This window comes from Chlorocebus sabaeus, chromosome 1 (assembly GCF_047675955.1).
Source record: "Chlorocebus sabaeus isolate Y175 chromosome 1, mChlSab1.0.hap1, whole genome shotgun sequence".
NCBI lineage: Eukaryota > Metazoa > Chordata > Mammalia > Primates > Cercopithecidae > Chlorocebus > Chlorocebus sabaeus.
In genome coordinates, this window is record NC_132904.1 from 57,863,932 (window position 1) to 57,884,198 (window position 20,267).

The window sequence follows — 20,267 nt, forward strand, 5'->3', positions numbered from 1 at the left end:
AGAGCTGATTCATCACACACAATTAAATAAATGTAAAAATACAACCAGAAATGTGGGGCACCCCGGGACAGAATCCCAGGACTCCCACCGGGTGCGATTCTAGGGAGTCTCCAGAGAGCTAGGTGTCTCGGGCAGTGACTTCCCAGGCTGCTGGAGTCTGCGGGGCTTCCCATGATAACCAGATCACCTACTTCACCGAGTTGCTGGGAAGTTGGAAAATAATACAAGTGTTCCCTGGAAGAGTAGGATGCTTTTGCTTCTATTCATTCTTCATTCATTCATCAGTTTTTATTCATTCATTCATTCATTCATTCATTCTTGAATCATAGCCCACATGTGCAAGAAGATACTGTGCTGTAGGCTGGAACAAAACAGTGAAGAAAAGGCCCATAGTTTCTGTTCTCATAGAACTTACATTGTGATGAGGGAGATAAGCAATGGGAAATAAAATAATCACATATCTGTGATAGTGGCAGAAAAAAAAAGAAACACGGTGCTTTGGTAGGACAGGGGAGGGGGAGATGGTGATATATAAGATGGAGTGCTCAACCTCTCTGAGGAGGTGATATTTCAACTGCTGGTTAAGGGATCATCCAGAGCCAGCTCTGTAAGGAGCAGGAAGAGGAGCTGAGTGGCCAGAGAGGATCAGCTATGTAAAGGGAAATTAATAGCCTTAATGCTTATAATAAAAGAGAGAAGGCTGGGAATCAGAAGAATCCAACTTAAGAAGTTAGTATATTAACAGAATAAATTTAAAGACAGCAGAAATAATGCAATAACAATTCACAAAATATTAAAAAGAAAACAAAGATAAAACATAAAGAATAAAAAAACTAAAGTTAGTTTTGAAGACTCTATTTGCTTTTTTGACAATCCAACTCGACTCTGTTTAAAATTGCAAACCCTTTCTTCCCCAGAGCTGATTTTAGCATGAGGGGAGTGACTTGCCTGATGCACAAATTTAAGGAGATACAAAAAAACTTAGTAATCAAGAGAAATACTATTTTTGGAGATAAAAGTTAGTGCAAAAATATCTATAATGATCAAAATATCAAAATTTTCATTTGACTTTTTCTAACCATCACCACTGTTCTACAGCAGTGACACTGTTGTAGAACCCCAAAATTTAGGTTCATATATCTGATGTGCAGTAAGTAAAACACTGACACATCAGCACTTAGGAGCAGAGAAAAGTTTATTCAATTTGGCTAAAGTGAGAGGGCAGGAGAGATGAGCTCTCAAATCTGACCTGCCTTTGAACATAACTGTGGGCTTTTATGAGTAAGGTAGATGTGCAGGAGGGGAGATCCCCGATGATCAAAGCTGTCTGCATCTCTAGGGTGATCAAACTTCTGCATGCCATCAAGGAGGTCTGCATGACCTAAGGATCATTGTTCTTTAAAAGAAAAACGAGTCCATTAATCCTGCTGGTTGCCCCCAGAATTTAGGATATGAAGTTAAACAATTACTAGTGACTATATTCTCTCAAAATGACTCTATACTCCATGCTTGCTTGCATGGAAGAAGAAAAGAACAAAGACAAAGTAAAATGAACACATAATGATTTTTATAACATAGGCTCAGTTATACCACCAGGCATGTTTTTAACATTTAAGTGCTAATGCTTCTAAGTGTATTGCTATTAATTTAAGATAAACATTCCTCATGTTATGAAACTACCCCACAAAGAGATTGAATTTTATTAAACACCTTTTCAACATAAATTGAGGTAATTGGTTTTTCTGCACCATCCAATTGATGTGATAAATTATAATATTCCTAACATCAGCCCACTCTTGCACTTCCAAGTCACATTAATCATAGTATATTTTAATTAAATGTTGAAATGTTCAAAAATTTTAATACTGGGTCTTTGCATAGTCATAAGTGACATTCATCTTTAAATTTCTTGATAGTGCCATTAGGCTTGAGAAATAATAAAATCCAAAGCCCCCAACTGACTGAATGGACCCCCAGTTGGCCAAGGGAACTCTGGAAAAACCTCAGAAGCTGAGTTCCCATTCATGTCAGGAGAGATGGGAGGTCAGACACACCACATTATTCCCTTCCCTTAGCTAACTAACATTAGGCTTTCTTCCCTACAGTCTAAACAGAAACCAGCCCTTTCAAAAGACTCCACACTGATAATGTCAATGACTAGTTTATCTTCCCAGGTACGCCAAAAAGACATAGATTAATTATTCCTTCACTCCTGAGACATCTGCTTCCTGTATTCCTTTTTTCTTCACATGTTTACCTTATATAAAATGTAGATTTACTGGGCACTAAAGTCTGAAAACTATATAATCATTAATCTCACTGCCACATCCCCTTTTTAAAGGAAAATATATAAATACTAAACCTTTTGAGGCCCTCTAAAGAAAAAACAGCCACGGATGCACCTGTGACCCCTATTTTTCCCAGATGCATTCTCAAGCTGGCTCAATAAATCTTGACGATTTGAGACTTATGCCTCAATCACTCATTTTGGTTGTCAGGCTCTATTATCAATAGTTTTCATCTTTAAAAAATCAATTAGAAAAGCTGTCTTCCTCTATAATGCCCTGAAATGGTTTCAGAAATATAAGAATTTTCCTTTCTCTGACAGTCTGGTAGAAATTATCTTAAGAAACATTTACTTGTGTTGGATTTTTCTTTGGGCAGTTTGGAAATCCTGTTGTCTGTGAAGGATGAGACGGTGACTGGCCCAAGGCTATCATGTGAAAGAAGTCGCCACTTTGGTATATACTTTATTTTCTGTGTTTGTTATAATAGCGCCAGTTAGCTTTCTCTAACTAGCAAGACTGTCCTCACTGGGAATCAATCTCAGTAAAGCCACCTCTCTATGTATCACCTATGCCAAATGTCAGCAGCAGTATTACTGTTCTGTGTGGATAAAAGCCCCAGTAACATTACTTGCAAATTTTTACGAAAACCATTTGCCCCCTCTGACTGCCAAGGTCTATTCTCCAGTCCTCCACAGTGACCCACGGGATATTATACAGTGTGATTTCCTGGCCCCTTTCAAGGCACACAGGTTCCAAAACGTCGGGAATATTTGAAGCAATAAGTGTTTTTGTATGCTAATGAGATGGCTGGTAGCTGGAGGCTCCTGGATAGTCTCAGGATGGGGGCTGGTTGCTAGGAGAACCAACCATGTGATTAAAGGGTTGGAACTTTCAGCACTCCCCGTACCAGCCTCCAAAGAAGCAAGGGGGTGCTGAAGGTTGAGTTTATGACAATGGCCACTGACTTAATCAATCATGCCTACCTAATGAAGCTTCCACAAAAAGATGGGATTCAGAGAGCTCCCTGGTTGCTAAACACATCCATGTGCTGAGAAGGTGGCACAAGCCAAATGCACAGGGATAGAACCTTCCAAACCTCGCCCTATGTGTCTCTTTCATATGGCTGTTCATTTGTATCATTTGAAATATTCTCTTATAATAAATGGGTAAACATAAATAAAGTATTTCCCTGACTTTTGTGAGCCATCCTAGCAAATTATGGAACCCAGGAAAAAGAGAGTTGTGGGAACCCTGACTTATGGCCAGTTTGTCAGAAGTACAGGTCACAACCTGGAACTTGCAATTGGTACTTCAAATAGGGCAGAGTCTTGTGGGACTGAGATCTTCACCTGTGGGACATGATGCTATCTCCAGGATGATAATGTCAGAATGCAATTGAATTATAGGACACCCAGCTGGTTTTGGAAAATTGCTTGGTGTGGTAAAAACCCACATATTTTGGTGACCAGAACTGTGCAGGAATTGACAGTGTTATCAAAGAAAAAGTGTTGGTTTTTGCCTTACAATAAGCTAAGATGCTTTATTTTCTCCCACAGACAAGGAGAAAAACATTAAGTTTGTGGTGAACTAAGGAAGGCCACAAATTATTTGACACTACTCCCATCAACAATTGATTGCCCTAGAATCTGAGCTGGCCTGTACTATTTTCACCAATAGAGGATTATGGAAGTGACTTTATGCCAGTTCTGGGCCTAGCTTTTAAAATAACTGACAGCTTCCTCTTGGCCCTTTCAAATCCTGAATCCCTACCCTGCAGAAACCACATGGAGAGGTCCTAAGACTAGAGGCAATGCTAGAGTAGGTAGACAGATATGAGAGCAGGGCAGGAGAGAGGCCCCCCAGGAATGCTAAGCAATGTTTGAGCCATAGTCAAGCAATCATAAACCTTTTCCTCTGAGATAATGAACAGGACAAGGGAGGGCCCCCAGAAATGTCTGGCTCTCATCAGGTGAAGGACAGGTGAGCATAAAACTATCCCTCCTGAGACAATAAGTGGCCACAACTGCCACCAGGAGGGAAAGCAGTCCTCCAACAGATAGAAAACAGATAGAAAACACCTGGAGCCAGCGAACCACAATCCCTGATAAAGTTTCAAGTGTGTGCAAAGGGGAGCAAGATGGTGGACTTTGACCTGTATATGACCTTCCTGTATATGACCAGTAAGGAAAAGTCGTCCCAAAGGAGCATGCATACAACTTCAGTAAACATGCTGTGCACAGGACCCCTCACAAGTGCTGGCAGGCCACTGCACATGGGTAATCAAGCAACAACCTGCCCAAGGGAAGGATCAGCAGGGGAGAAGAGCCTGGAAGACGAGTCAATGTATAAAGTCTCAAACCAAGGATCAAGAGAGGCACTTGAATCTCTCAAGTGGCCTGCTTGATTTCTTTAAAGTGTACTTTGCCTTTTTTAAATAAACTTTGCCTCTGCTTTAAACCTACTTCTGCCTCTCAGTTGAATTCTTTCCTCTGAGGGGGCAAGGACCAAAACTGCTGAGAATCACTAGTCTTCTGGCTGATAACAGAAGAGGGGTCTGGCTCAACCCAGCCTTTCAGCCCTCCCTGCCAAGGCAGCAGACGTATAAAAGTTATCTGGGACCTCCAGAGCAACCTGGTTGCCAGGTGAATACCACCAAGGGACCCCAAGTGATACCTTATGGAGTATAAGAAATGCTCCGCTGGGCCCTTTCTGAATTCCAATCCAAGTTATGAGATTTAATAAAATCATTATTGTTTTAAGCCACCAAGTTTTGGGATACTTTGTTATACAACCAATAAATAACCAGAACAGTCTTTCACACACAAAAAAATTTTATTGTGTCATGTTTTTGCCAAATGAAAGACTCTCTTTCTAGCTCTAGCCCAAATAACCTTATAATCCCTTAAAGGAAATTAATCCTCCTTATCTTTACAATAAGCTATAGAAAGTGTTCATTGTAGAAGTAGACTCCCATTTCTATTGAAATTAGTGATTCTCAACTATTAGTATACTTAATAATTTGCCTGGGAAATTATCAAAATGCTGGTTTCCAAGGACCCTTACCCAGACATTCTGATTTGGTAAGTCTAGTGTGGGGTTCAGGAATCTCCATTTTAAGACAGATACCCAAGTGATCTTGACACTGGTGATCCCAAGAACACACATGGAGACACATTTTAATAAAAGGTGCCAGAGACAGTGGGGCTGTGAGCTAAGCCATGTCAGTGGAAGTAAGGAAAAAACAAGGCACTTTAACTGATCTTCCCTGTCCGCGTCCTCCAGCCTCATATCCAGGATTCCCTTATCTGCATTCTTAAGCTCTGTATCCAATTAAAAACATATTATACTTTTCAGAGAGTTTTATGCTTTTTATTTTATTTTAGCCTCTCAACCACTGTGTGAAGTAGAACAGATATTTTACAGAGAAGTGGGTATCTGACAGCTGCCAAGTGCACAATTTCTGGGCATAGAGTATGTGAAGTTAAGCACCCAAGTCTGGGTATGTATCTATGTATGTATGTATTTATATTTATATTTTTAAAGGAATGTCAGTTTCTTCAAATCAGAAACACCGCCACCAAGACTCATTTTCTTCATTATGATAGTTATAATCTGGCTTAATGATTAAGTGTGGATTGCTAACTCCCACAGCTTCCAGCAGCTTCTGGGCTTCCTCATCAAATGCCTCTTTGCACAACCTGAGAAAACAAGGGAACATCTCTTTTCCTGTATTCAATTTCCCTACAGCCCTCCACTTTCTCTGTAAAGGATTTATTTCAGGAGAAAAAAAAAAACTGTTCTGTTAAAATAGAGAGAGAATATTATAACATGGGTGAGGAGTGGGGAAGGGAACGGAGAGATATAGTGAGGGAGATACAGCAGTTGAAGGAAAATAGAAGAAATTAACAGAAGAGAAAGAGAAATCAATTAAAATTAAAAAGGATCCTCCAAGAGCCTTTTGTTATCCAAGCAAAATTAATACTACTATTGATAATAATGAAAACAACTAACACATTTATTGTTTATTGTTATGCTAGGCACCATTCTAAGTACTTGGTCTATATTGACTCAGATGCTCATACTAACCTTACAGGTAGATTTTATCATTTCACCCATTTTACTGATAAGCAAATCAAAACAAAGAGCAATGGGGGACTAGCTTTAATTAAACATTCAGTCAGTGGTAGGGACAGAATTCAAACTCATCTAGGCTGGTTCCAGGGTGCTCAATATTCAACTACTGTGCTATATTATGTCTCTCAAAATTCAGTGTTCTATGAGAGAAAAACAAATAAGTGTCTAGAAAATACCCAAGGATACATAATTAGGTTGATTCTGAGGCCTGTAGTAAATGAGTGGCTCCCCAAATCCCTCATTACAGGAAGTGCTCCCCCTGAGAAACTAACGGAGACTTACCCTAGAACTTGTAGTTTACACCTAGGAGACTTCAAGACTTTATATAACTTCGTAATTCCTTCATACCCTAAGGTATTCTGTGTCAGATTCATTTTTATCAGTCTTTGGTTGCAGATAAGAGCAGAGGAGAGATCTTGACAGCAGAGAGATGTCAAACCACAGTATTCCAACCTGTAGAGAAGAGAGACAAAAGACAAAAATGAATTTATTCGATGACACAACAAAGCCCACAAGAGATCTGTGAACTCAGAATGGAGGATAATTCCAGAAACTTTAAAAAATGAGCACAGTATAAATTCAAGGACTATAAGTACCTATAATATTCATTATTACCAGATATTTCCAGGCTGAACTTATCCCTTCCAAAATCATGAATTACAAATTCATAATTATTAAGGAATAAATAAAACATACACTCATGTTACAAAATACTATGAAGCAGTTGAATCCTTGAACATCACTAAAAATACATCACTATAACTAGATATAGGAATTTTGGTAGTGAGTGTTTAAAAAGCAAGGAATAGGCCAGGCATGGTGGCTCAGGCATGGTGGCTCAGGCATGGTGGCTCATGCCTGTAATCCCAGCATTTTGGGAGGCTGAGGCGGGCAGATCACCTGGGGTCAGGAGTTCGACAAGGCCAACATGGTGAAACCTCGTCTCTACTAAAGATACAAAAATTAGCTGGGGGTGATGGTATGAACTTGTAATCCCAGCTGCTTGGGAAGCTGAGGGAGGAGAGTCGCTTGAACGCAGGAGGTGGAGGTTGCAGTGAGCTGAGATCATACCACTGCACTCCAGCCTGAGCTACAGAGTGAGACTCAGTATCAATAAAATAAAATAAGCAAGAAACATAATAAGGTCTCTAGCATCATGCCATTGATGCAAATAAAAATGCAATTCTATGGCATATTTTGAATACATTAGGTCAGCTGCCTATAGGTGGGAAAGAAAATGGCTAATTGAGATAAATTAACCAACCCACCCATCTGTCAGTCAAGGGCCTCTGCACAAGCCGATAATAGTATATACATGAACTGAGGAAGCATGTCAAACTCAACCTTCTGCATCTAACATTCTCCTAAACAATTTGAATCTAATTTTTACCTTATGTTTACCTGGCCATTGAACAACTGAGTGCCTATACAGATGCTGAGCATACAAAACTTTTTTTGTTAAGTGATCACATTTATGTGATGAAGAGATGGTCCCACTAATTATGAGACAGGGTATGTAAATATCACACAAAATCTTCCTTAGTGGAAAAAGCATCATAAAACATAAAGTGTTATCATGAATTCATCAGGAAATATAATCATTTTATATTTTCAGTCACAAATTACAGTCTCAAAATATAGAAGACAGAAACGAACAGAACTGCAAAATGAAAGACTCAAATCTAGAATTTTAATGAAAATTTTAACATTTTTCACAGTAACTGAGTTATCTGGGAAAAAGGTCACTAAAATTTAGATAGTTTAAACAGAATTAATAATCTTAATCCACTGATACAGAATACTACACTTTGGGAGGCCAAGGAAACACAGTAGCTTGAGGCCAGAAATTCAAGACCAGCTTGGGTAACAGAGTAAGACCTCATCACTCCTCCCCCGCCCCCCGCCCCCAGACAAAAAAAGAAAAAAAAAATAGCCAGACATGACAGAAAAACCCCCTGTACTTAGAAAAACTAAAAACTAAATTAGAAATAACAATTTTTCATGTTCTTAAGTATGTTTAAAAAGTCATGTAGCAAATGACAACAAACTTCAAAGAACTGTACTCATGCACAGTATGTTCTCAGAAAACAATTCTACAGACTGAATATAAAAAGAAAAGCCTCGTATTTGAAAATTAAGGAGTATGTTTAAAAATAACCTGTTAGTTGAAGAAAAAAGTTCTAGGTAAGTTTACAAATGTTGTGGACTCAAAAATAACAAAAATACTGCATACAATATCAAAATTTTATGATTAAGTTAATGCAGTCATTTGAAGGGAAGTTGTAACCTTAAATATCTTTGTTGGAGAAGAAGAAAGGGACTATGTATGTCTAAGCATCCAACTCGAGAATTTAGCAAATGGTAAAATAAACCCAACAAAAGTACAAGAAAAAATAAGATAAAAACAGAAATTAATGAAACAGAATGTAGATGTACAACAGAGTGGATCAACGTTGTGTTCTTTGAATACAAAAATAAAGAAAGGGTCAAATTCAATATCAGAAATAAGAAAAAACATATCACTATAGATGATTAAGAAGTTAAGCAAATAATAAAATATTAGATGCTTGCCAATAAGTTTTAAAATTTAGATGAAATAGATAAAATCAACAATATATACTTAACAAAAGTACTCTATGAGAAAGAGAAAACCTAATTATTTAAAAAATTGAATCAGAAGTCAAAAATCTTACACACAAAGAAACTCCAGGTTGGACAGCTTTACCAGAAATTTTTACAAAATTCAAGGAAGAAGTAATTCCAATCTTACAAAAATTCTCTCAGGAAACTAAAAGATAAGGAACACTTCTCAACTCATGAAAATACAGTAATTTTGATGCAAAAACTTGATGAAGACTGCAAAAGAAATTATAACCTATGTCCATTATGAACAAAATGGTTAAATGCTGTCACTAATATTGACATTAATAAAGTAAATTACACAATGTACATAGGAGATATGTCCAAGTTGGTTTGATTCCAAAAATGCAAAGTTCATATAATGCATACATCAATGTGATTCATCACATTTGACAAAATTCTTCAGGGCTAAGCAACTTCAGCAAAGTCTCAGGATACAAAATCAATGTACAAAAATCACAAGCATTCCTATACACCAATAACAGAGAGCCAAATCATGAGTGAACTCCCATTCACAATTGCTACAAAGAGAATAAAATACCTAGGAATACAACTTACAAGGGATGTGAAGGACCTCTTCAAGGAGAACTACAAACCACTGCTCAAGGAAATAACAGAGGACACAAACAAATGGAAAAACATTCCATGCTTATGGAGAGGAAGAAAGAATATCATGAAAATGGCCATACTGCTCAAAGTAATTTATGGATTCAGTGCTATCCCCATCAAGTTACCATTGACTTTCTTCACAGAATTAGAAAAAACTACCTTAAATTTCATGTAGAACCAAAAAAGAGCCCGTATAGTCAAGACGATCTTAAGCAAAAAGAACAGAAAAAGCTGGAGCCATCATGCTACCTGACTTCAAACTATACTACAAGGCTACAGTAACCAAAACAGCAAGGTACTGGTACCAAAACAGATATATAGACCAATGGAACAGAACAGAGGCCTCAGAAATATCACCACACACGTACAACTATCTGATCTTTGACAAACCTGACAAAAACAAGCAATGGGGAAAGGATTCCCTATTAAATAAATGGTGTTGGGAAAACAGGCTCTGGACCCCTTCCTTACACATTATACAAAAATTAACTCAAGATGGATTAAAGACTTAAATGTAAAACCTAAAACCATCAAAACCCTACAAGAAAATCTAGGCAATCCATGCAGGACATAGGCATAGACAAAGACTTCAGGACTAAAACACAAAAAGCAATGGCAACAAAAGCCAAAATTGACAAATGGGATCTAATTAAACTAAAGAACTTCTGTACAGCAAAAGAAACTGTCATCAGAGTGAACAGGCAACCTGCATAATGGGAGAAATTTTTTGCAATCTATCCATCTGACAAAGGGCTAATATTCAGAATCTACAAGGAATTTAAACAAATTGACAAGAAAAAAAAATCCCATAAAAAAGTGGGCAAAGGATATTAACAGATATTTCTTAAAAGAAGACATTTATGTGACCAACAAACACATGAAAAATAGCTCATTGTCACTGGCCATCAGAGAAACGCAAATCAAAGCCACAGTGAGATACCATCTCATGCCAGTTAGAATGGTGATCATTAAAAAGTCAGGAAACAACAGATGTTGGAGAGGATGAGGAGAAACAGGAACACTTTTACACTGTTGGTGAGAGTGTAAATTTGTTCAACCACTGTGGAAGACAGTGTAGCGATTCCTCAAGCATCTAGAACCAGAAATAACATTTGATCCAGCAATCCCATTACTGGGTATACACCCAAAGGATTAGAAATCATTCTACTGTAAAGACACATGCACATATACGTTTATTGCAGCACTATTCACAATATCCAAAACTTGGAGCCAACTCAAATGTCCATCAATGATAGACTGGATAAAGGAAATGTGGCACATATACACCATGGAATACTATGCAGCCATAGAAAAGGATGAGTTAATGTCCTTTGCAGGGACATGGTTGAAGCTGGAAACCATCATTCTCAGCAAACTAACACAGGAACAGAAAATCCAACATCCCATCTTCTCACTTGTAAGTGGGAGTTCAACAATGAGACCACATGGACACACGGAGGGGAACATCACACAACAGGGCCTGTTGGGGGATGAGAGGCTAGGGGAGGGATAGCATTAGGAGAAATACTTAATATAGATGATGGGTTGATGGGTGTAGCAAACCACCATGGCACATGTATACCTATGTAACAAACCTGCACATTCTGCACATGTATCCCAGAACTTAAAGTATAATTTAAAAAAAGAAAAAGAATATTCCTAGCAAACTAGGTGTAGAAGGCAATTTCCTTAAATTGATAAATTGGTGAACCACTGAAATTGTGCTTTAAACATTGGGAACAACATATGATAGTTCATTATCCCCAGACATGTTAACATTATATCACATATATTAACAGTTACTAAGGCATATAAAAAACGAAAAAAAGAATATAAGAACAGAAAAGGAAAAAATAACTACATTGTATTATTCCTAAATGATGTGATTGTATACCTAGAAAATACAAAAGTATCTACAAATTAGCAACTAGCATAAGCAAGAGAATGTGGCAGGCTATTGGATAAGAAACCAACTTTTAAAAAAATCCTATGTTTCTATGTATAAACACAATGAAAAAAATAACTAAAACAATCATTTACAACAGCATGAAATATAGCAAGCACTTTGGAATAAAGTTAACCAGTAACAAAATACAAGACCACTCAAGAAAAAATTACTAAGCTTTATTGACAGACCTAAATAAATGAGATATGTCTTTTTGGTGTATCAGGAGACTCACTGATAGAATAAATGCAATTCGATTCAAGACACCAACATATAGGTAGGTTGGGGGGCAGTGCATATGTATGTAACTTGATAAGTTGGTATTTCCAATTTATTTGCCAATGTAAAGGGGAAGGAGAGCCAAAATTCTCTTTAAGAAGATGGGAAGACTTGCTGTAGTAGGTATCAGGGCTTATTATAGATTTATATTAATTAAGACAGCATTGTTAGAACTGGGAATTACAAACAGGTCAGTGGAAGAGAAAACAGAACCCAGGAACAGATCCATGCACCAATGAAAATGTGGTTTATAACAAAGATGTCCCTACCAAGCAGAGGGGAGAAAAATTTCAATACTTTTTGCTGGAAAAAAAAATGAGCATATAGGAAAATTATAAAATAGAACATTACATCTACCTATATTTTTAAAAGGTAGATTAGAGGCTCCAAAGCTTCATAATTTGCCTTTGATATTTCAGAGATAATATAGAATTAGAATATAATGTATAAGATATAATGGGTTTCTGTAAATATTGTAAAGATGTTTTTCTCTCCCATTTGTATGATTCCTCCAGACCGAAGGTCTCCATGCAAGTAAAGGATAATTGGAGAATAGATGAAGTTCTAGCCACTAGGATGGGACAAACTGATTTCATCGGTGTAGGGGAAGAGCAGCAACAATATTTGGGATGGAACACCTTAGAACCTGGAGGTGTGGCGAGTGAGGAGAACAATTCATGCTCTATTTTTTTCTCCTAGATCCAAAACTTCAGCCTGGCAAAATAATTATGTGGTCCATGGAGTCTATGCAGCAACTGCAGCTAACAGACTGACCCACAGCCTGGTTTGTTATGCCTGTCTATACACTATGAAAACAGAAAATCTAATATAGACATAGCAGGTCCTGAACTACTTTGCTGTGCCTGATGCCATCAATAGCAGCCTCCTAATATGGAGCCTTATCATATGTATACAAATACAATCACTAGCACAACCTTGTTTCAATTCGATACAAATCTGCAAGCTTCTCTTGATGCCAGAACAGCCTTGGAATATACCATGTATGAGAATGAGACAGCTACAACTACCAGTGAGACTGCTCACCTGGCTTAATCAAACTAGTGCAATGGCTAACCAAATAAAATATAACAGCAAATCCAAAATTAGAGTGACCTCTACTTTCAGTTACGTGTTTGCTTGTGGGGAAGAGTGGACTGCTAACTGTCTCTTTACTGGGGAGGAGGACTGCTTTTGGCCAGTCTTTATTTATTTATTGCCAGTGACATCAAAGAATGGTAGGTCATTTTAGACTCCCTTGTATGAGTTCTAATGCATAAAAGATCTAGTAGTCCTTCCTGGAACTTACTCAGTTGACTGAGTCAGACCCCTGTGAGAATGTTTGAAATCAATATTACACATTGGCCTCATCCCATACTTGGAGTTTTGTTATTAGTGGCCTTAATTAAATGGTAGATGAAATGAATTGAACAGATTTGGTCCCAATCTCTGTTAATCAGAGTGGCCAGTGGAGTAGCATATTCATGTGAAAATTCACCAGAAGCCAAGATTTTACTGTGTAGAAACAAGGGGTAGACATTTTGGGGAGATATTCTTCCATAGGTCTTTCTCTCCCCTACATGTTTGCTAACAAAAATGGAAGGCCCTGACAACTGTTTACCTGGGCCATTTTCCAGGGTTGTGTTTGTAATGAGCAACCTTGAGGGACAAAGAGCAGTCTTATTACTGCCTCCTGTAAAATCCTGGGTCTCTCAATCTCCATCTGGACCCTCTTCCATCTGGACCCTCTTCATCAGCCCTGTGAGACCTGAGGGACAAAAGGAACTGACACAAACATGCTAATACTCATGCTTTGCTCTGCTACAAGCAATAAAGTCCTTTGTCTCTGATAAGAGTCTTGTGTGTTTGGTTTTGTTTTTTGGCCAGCATCCATGAAACAGTAACAGGTGAATTTATTAGGTTGTAAATAGGATAAAATTAAATCTCAGACCTAACAGTTACATCATCATCATTGCTATTATAAAAATATATAGTCAATGAAAATATAAAGCTTCATTTTCTTGGAAGAGTCAGGTGAGATTTCTCTGGAAGACTGTTAAATTTCTAAAGGATGATATATGTCATTATGTCTGAGCTTCCCACACACAGAGCACAATTCTTGACCCTGAGGTCAATAATTCATGTTGTATAAGTGAAAATGTACTAGCCAGTATCAGTTCAAAATTAAACAAAAATCTAAATACAGAATTGAACATAAGAAATGTCCACAACACAGAATGTGATTTTATTAGATTACAAGCTCCTTAAGAACATAGTATTTTACAGATAGAAGATAATTAGTAAACAGAATGTGATTTTATTAGATTACAAGCTCCTTAAGAACATAGTATTTTACAGATAGAAGATAATTAGTAAAAATCTTCAATTTAATAAAAAATTAATTCAAAGACAATGGACTATCTGAAGAATGATAGAACATGGAAGACCCAAACCAGGTACCACTTGGGTACTAAGCATCTGTCCAAAGTACTAAAGGGGACACAAAGAAATGTGAAATATGGCTTCTATAGTAAAGAACATGCAGTACACATTGATCCACTTATTTGAAATTTAGATTCTTTTTTCTGAGAGTAACTTACCTTCTAGCCCCATTTAGTTTGTATCCTCTCTCCATACACTAATTATCTTCTAGCTATACTAGCTACCAAATAGGCATCATTTTCTTAAAGGAAAACTATGAACTCACCCGAGCCTCTGAATGTTACAGTTTGGATATCTCAAAGCGTCACATAGAATTTTCACTCCATCATCCTGCAAATTGTTGTTCCCAAGGTCCAGGCTCCTCAGGTTTGGGTTGTATACAATAACAGAAGCCAGATCCAGACAACATGCATTAGTGAGAACACAGCCCATCAATCTGTAAGAATTACAATAGGAAAAGTGAACCCTTCCATTGTGAGGCTTAATAAGTTTCCTCCTAGGAGATACACCCAGGTATTTGAACCTCTTTTCTATCTACAATCCAGGACATACATGGGAGGGTCTAATTTATCAGTAAAAACAGATGGGATTTCTTAATGAGCAGAAGAAACCAGCAGGTAAAACTGTTGTCTTCCACAAACAGGTTGTTATCTACAGAGCTTTAAAAATCAAGGGTATAAACATTTATTTTTATCAATACTTAAAAAAAATAAATATAAGCTTTCCCAAGGAACCAATAGATCTCTGTGCTTTCAGTTTTTAATATATCTTTAAATGAAAAAAGTTTCCTGGAATCCATCTCAAAGTATTATCTTCAAAGAAGAAAGCTACATATAAAAAGATATTTATTCCAGGTAGTTTGCGTGGTATTCAAGAGCACTCACAATCTGACTTCAAGCTTTCTGTTTCCATACTTTGTCCCCACAGTATTTTCTAACCACGCACATGAATTTTTCTCCAACTAAACCATATTTGTTGTTGTTTCTCTTCTATTCTCTCTCCTTTCCTTCTGTTTAGCATATCCCCACATAACAGAATCTTCGTCATTTTTCTAGCCTAAAGTAACTCTGTCTCCACTGAGAAGTCCCAACCTTAATCCCTGAGACTGTTGTCATATCCTTATAACAATGTATGGAATATATTGTAATTTGCTTTATATTTATTTCCCTGTAATCAGCATTTTATGTTATTTGGGGACAAAAGCATCACCTCAGTGACTTTTAGTTTCCTTAGCATCTAGTTCATATTGGTTGAAAATATTGGTTAAGAGAATTGGCATGCTCTGCATAGAGGCTTTGGAAGGTAACTAAGAAAGTACAACTTTGTTTACAGCATTGCTAAGGAGAGAAAGTTGGCGAGCAAAGATCTTGAATATGTAAGTCACTTAGAAATTGTATCTCTGTAGTTAAATGAAGACACTGGATTTAACAACATCCATTAAGTAAATCTTTGTCTTCCAGTTGAATAATGATGAACGAAATTCCAGAGAATCACAAAATAACCCATATCATCTACACTTTCCTAAAGTAAGTAAAGGTATTGATTGGACCCTATGGTGTAATTGCCTTCGTGTTTAGAGTTGTCACATTAAACTATTAAACTCATTTGGAAGTTCAGTTATCATGAGTCAGTCTGGTCAAGACAAATACTTCTTGGTCTACCAAAGAGCTTGACTTTACAGATCTGAAAAACTATGCTGGGGTTAGACCCTTAATGACTCACAAAAGTTACTGGTCACTTGGGAGGCCCTGGTAGGAAAGGGAGCTGAGATTGCTAAGTGATGCCTCTGTCTTGATTCACACCGGCCAAAGTATTTGTGCAATGAAATACAAAATACCATACAGTCATTAAAATAATCAAGAAGATAATTTGAAATAAGTATTTAAATGTATTTCTTCTTTATTCTCAGCATGCACACCTTGATAAATGTATTTCTGAAATACTGTCAAGTGAAAAGGAAACCCCAAATCATATCCATACAGCAATCAAAATTATGTATACACATGCAATTCATATGTATGTATACCTGCTCACAGACTGAGAAAACATAATATTAATGAAAATAGTTGGAGTTTAAAAATGTGTAGGACATTGTTAAAAATCCCCTTTCCATTTATTTGAAAGTTTACTTAATTATAACCTTAGTTTAAATATAAATCTAAAAGAAAAACTAGTAGATCACAATTTCAACTTCATGGATAAAAGTAGAGGACACACAGTAGATTCACTGGGGCACAACCAAGGAAAGAATAAAATGGCTACTATTCAGCAGTGGAATGTAGGATGTTGTAAAAATCCCCTTCCCAATTTCTTTGGAAGTTGACCTAATTATAAACCTGAGTTTAAATACAAATCTAAGAGAAAAACTAGTAGAGAACAATTTCAGCTTCTGGATTAAAAGTAAAGGACACACAGTAGATTCACTAGGGCACAACCAAGGAAAGAATAAAATGGCTGCTTCAGCCGTGGAATGTAGGATGTTGTAAAAATTGCCTTCCCAATTTATTTGGAAGTCGACCTAATTATAAACCTGAGTTTAAACATAAATCTAAGAGAAAAACTAGTAGAGAACAATTTCAGCTTCTGGATTAAAAGTAGAAGACACACAGTAGATTCACTGGGGCACAACCAAGGAAAGAATAAAATGGCCACTGTTCAGCCTGATGCCTCTGGTCCTTATTACGTGGGGAAAGTTTATTAGAATTACTATGGTAATTACTTTTACAAATCTGATGAGCAGACTTCCCCAGCTTGTCTCAGGTAGAAAAGAGAGGGAAAATCAGCTGTATATTCTTTTCTCTGATAGATACTCGGTTCTCAGCCTTTCTTTCAGTATCTCCCAGATACTGTTGTTGAAACTACACAAAAGGAAAGCAACAGAAAACCTACTCCAAGTCCTGAAGATTACAGCTTGGATGCCGAAAGACATCACATAGAAGCTTCATTCCATTGTCTTGTAGCCAGTTTGATCCTAGATCCAGATGCGTCAGGCTCTTGTTGTGTAGAAGGGAAGTTGACAGATATTCACTGCTAAGTGAAGTGAAATGGCAATGCCTCAGCCTACAGGAAGGACAATGTGAAGAAAGATGGAATTACTGCTGTACTGTCCAGAGATTTCTCTCTTTGAAAAGATTTCATGATTTGATCCCTTATCTATTTGTCAACATTCCATTTCAGATGAAACACCCTCACTGCCAGCCTGTCTCACTTGGGAAACAGATTTACATCAAATTGGGCTACAAACTAGACTCATATTCTTCAGCATTTTTCTTACAATAAATCAAATGCTAATCTCGTTACATTACACATATACATAGTACTCTACTGCAGAAGTATCTCCATGGACTAGAAGAACAGGCAGATGGAGTAGAATAAGAGTAGTCATAATAAAGTAAGTACTCTTTGTACGTAATAGAAGCGGCATTTTCAAACAGTAAGGAAAATCCGTATTATGCCATTATTGCTTTTGTACAATGGATCTGATATATGGGGAAAAATAAGTTTAAGCCTTATAACAAAATAAATTTGGAATAATTTAACATGTAAATGTTAAAAGTAAACCATAAAGAGTATGAGACGATATATGTGTAATTTTTTTAAAAAAAGAAATGTACTTCCAATTACGACAAAACTTCTTGAAGTCGTGAGGCAGAATTTGACATCACAAAAATTTTTAAACTTATCTATTCTAAAAATGACCATAAAGTTAGAAATAAAGCAACATGCTAAGAAAATTGTTTGCAATATATATAAAATAATATTGTATATGTGATATTAATAACTATAATATATAACATATATAATAGAAAACATCAGGAAAAAACAGCCTATGAAGAGGAAATTCCTAAATATAAAAGATCAAAACAACTTGAAAAGATGCTCAACATTTAAATTACTTTAAAAGTTACTTTTCAACTATTTAATTAATACAGGTCAAAAAGATTATAGATGTCCAATGAGGGTGTTAAAGTGCAGGTCCCTAGACTGCTGCTGGAAATATAAACAATCTATCTGGAAGGCAACTTAACCATATTTGATCAAATTAAAACCTTGGCTTATTAATTCAATGTTTAGAAAATTATCTAACAAAAATGAACAGAATAATCACAATGTGATTCAGACATACAACAGAGTGCTGTATTTCTGTTCTGAGCTCAGATTCTAGAGTAGGATAGGTGGTAGGCTTTAGTTCTGAATTCATCATTTTCTTGTGAGATATTAAACAAGGTACATTATCTTCCTAAGGCTCACATTCCTCATCTGTAGAGGGAGGCCCCTCAAAATAGGGTGGCCAATTTGACAGCATTAGATACTATTTTGCACAATAAGCATGTTTAACACAAGATCCAGGGTAGAGTTAGGACACAATAAATGTCAATTATTAATATCATTTTCACCTTCTTGTTCATTAAGGGTAACAGGGAAAAAGCAAGGAACAGAATGTGTTCATAACATTTTACTATTTTAAACATATTTCAAAATGTATAATATATATTAAGGATAAAACTTGAAGACACTTACACAAGGCTCTGCAGAGTACACTGTGCATGTTGCAGGGCATCACTCATAAGCTTTAGTCCACCATCTCCTAAGACATTGTCTGCCAAGCACAAATGTGTCAGTCTTTTATTGCTGATAAGAGCCAAAGAAAGATCCTCACAGCCAGCCTCTGTGAGACCACAGCTTTCTAAGCTGAAAAAGAAACAGAGATGAGAAGGGATCTGTCAATTCCCAAAGCTCATGCTTCTCTTCTCCTTCACAGGGAAATCAGTGGTGCTTGTAACCCCCATATCTTGACTATAAAATTAACCTCAACAAACCTATTTAAATTATGAATTCCATTGCAGCAATTTGCAGGATATAAAACATGGAAGGGGAGAGGGGAAGCTTAGAAAAGAATGAAAGTAAAGAGCTCAATCAGAAAAAAATGATAGGTCTAAAAGTGAAGTAAAAGAGAGGGAAGTAGAAGAAGAGAAGGGGGATACATGTAGAGCTTATTTAGGATTGACAAATGAGTCAGTTAGTGTCAAGCAGTTCCCCCAACAGATCATAATTAAGCTACACAGAACCAAGCAAAATGACTTTACAGAAAACAAAACAGAAACACTTACGACAGTCTCTGTAGATAACACTTTGGATGTCTTAAGGCCTCACACAAAAGCTGTACTCCATCGTCCAACAGATTATTGGTTGACAGATTCAGAAATATCAGGCTCTGGCTTCTGATGAGAACATTAGATATACTTAGACAACAAAATACAGTTAGGTTGCAGGATTCCAACCTGGAAAACAACACAGAAAGACAAGAATGACCATTCCTTAGAGAAGTAGTACAACCAACACCCACCGAGCCCAAAGGTAGGAAGTTTCCTAATCTTTGGGATCTTGCCTGAAAATCCAACTTCTCTACACGGAAAAAAGTTGTTTAACTAAAGCATAAGGCTCTGACAGAGTTAAGGAGGGAAGGGAAAGAGATTGTTTATCATATTCCCACCCCGTTAATTCCCTATAAAAATATATTTGAGAGCATTCAAAAATATCTTTAAATGATAATAGTTTTTAGTCTGGGAGGAATTTCCTCTAACTACAACTTGGAAGATATGGCTTGAAGGATGAGTGTATTCTTCTATACTCTGACTTCTGAAACAGAACAGAAATAGACAGGAAGTTGGGAGCAAAAGCTGTGTCTCCCGTGAGCTCATTTATCCATGAGCCCATGTTTTCTGAGGAATCCAGTCCTTAAGAGTGAAAAACAATAAGTAAATCATAAATAAAACAAAACCATTTCTGAAGATTAAGAGAAACAGAAAAAGCACATGTAGAGAGACTCATATTTAGAGACAACTTGTGCCTTGTACATGCTTGGGAGTAATACTAACCCATTGTAATGAGTCAGGCAGCAGCAGCAGCATTTCTCATATTTGGAATTTCTC

At 36.9% G+C, this 20,267-nt stretch overlaps 1 protein-coding gene across 1 annotated transcript in view; it reads right to left on the reverse strand.

Annotated features, from left to right (window-relative positions):
- Positions 1-5,716: 5,716 nt before the first annotated feature.
- The window catches only part of NLRP14 (NLR family pyrin domain containing 14), a 36,136-nt gene continuing 21,585 nt past the window's right edge, over positions 5,717-20,267 (reverse strand). Inside the window, exons 6-11 of the mRNA XM_008008182.3 lie at positions 19,446-19,616; positions 18,856-19,026; positions 17,224-17,394; positions 14,600-14,770; positions 6,705-6,875; positions 5,717-5,986 (exon numbers count right to left, since the gene is read on the reverse strand). Coding sequence (XP_008006373.2) covers positions 5,851-5,986; positions 6,705-6,875; positions 14,600-14,770; positions 17,224-17,394; positions 18,856-19,026; positions 19,446-19,616 — 991 coding nt within the window. The 3' untranslated portion in view covers positions 5,717-5,850. The remainder of the gene's footprint in view (positions 5,987-6,704; positions 6,876-14,599; positions 14,771-17,223; positions 17,395-18,855; positions 19,027-19,445; positions 19,617-20,267) is intronic.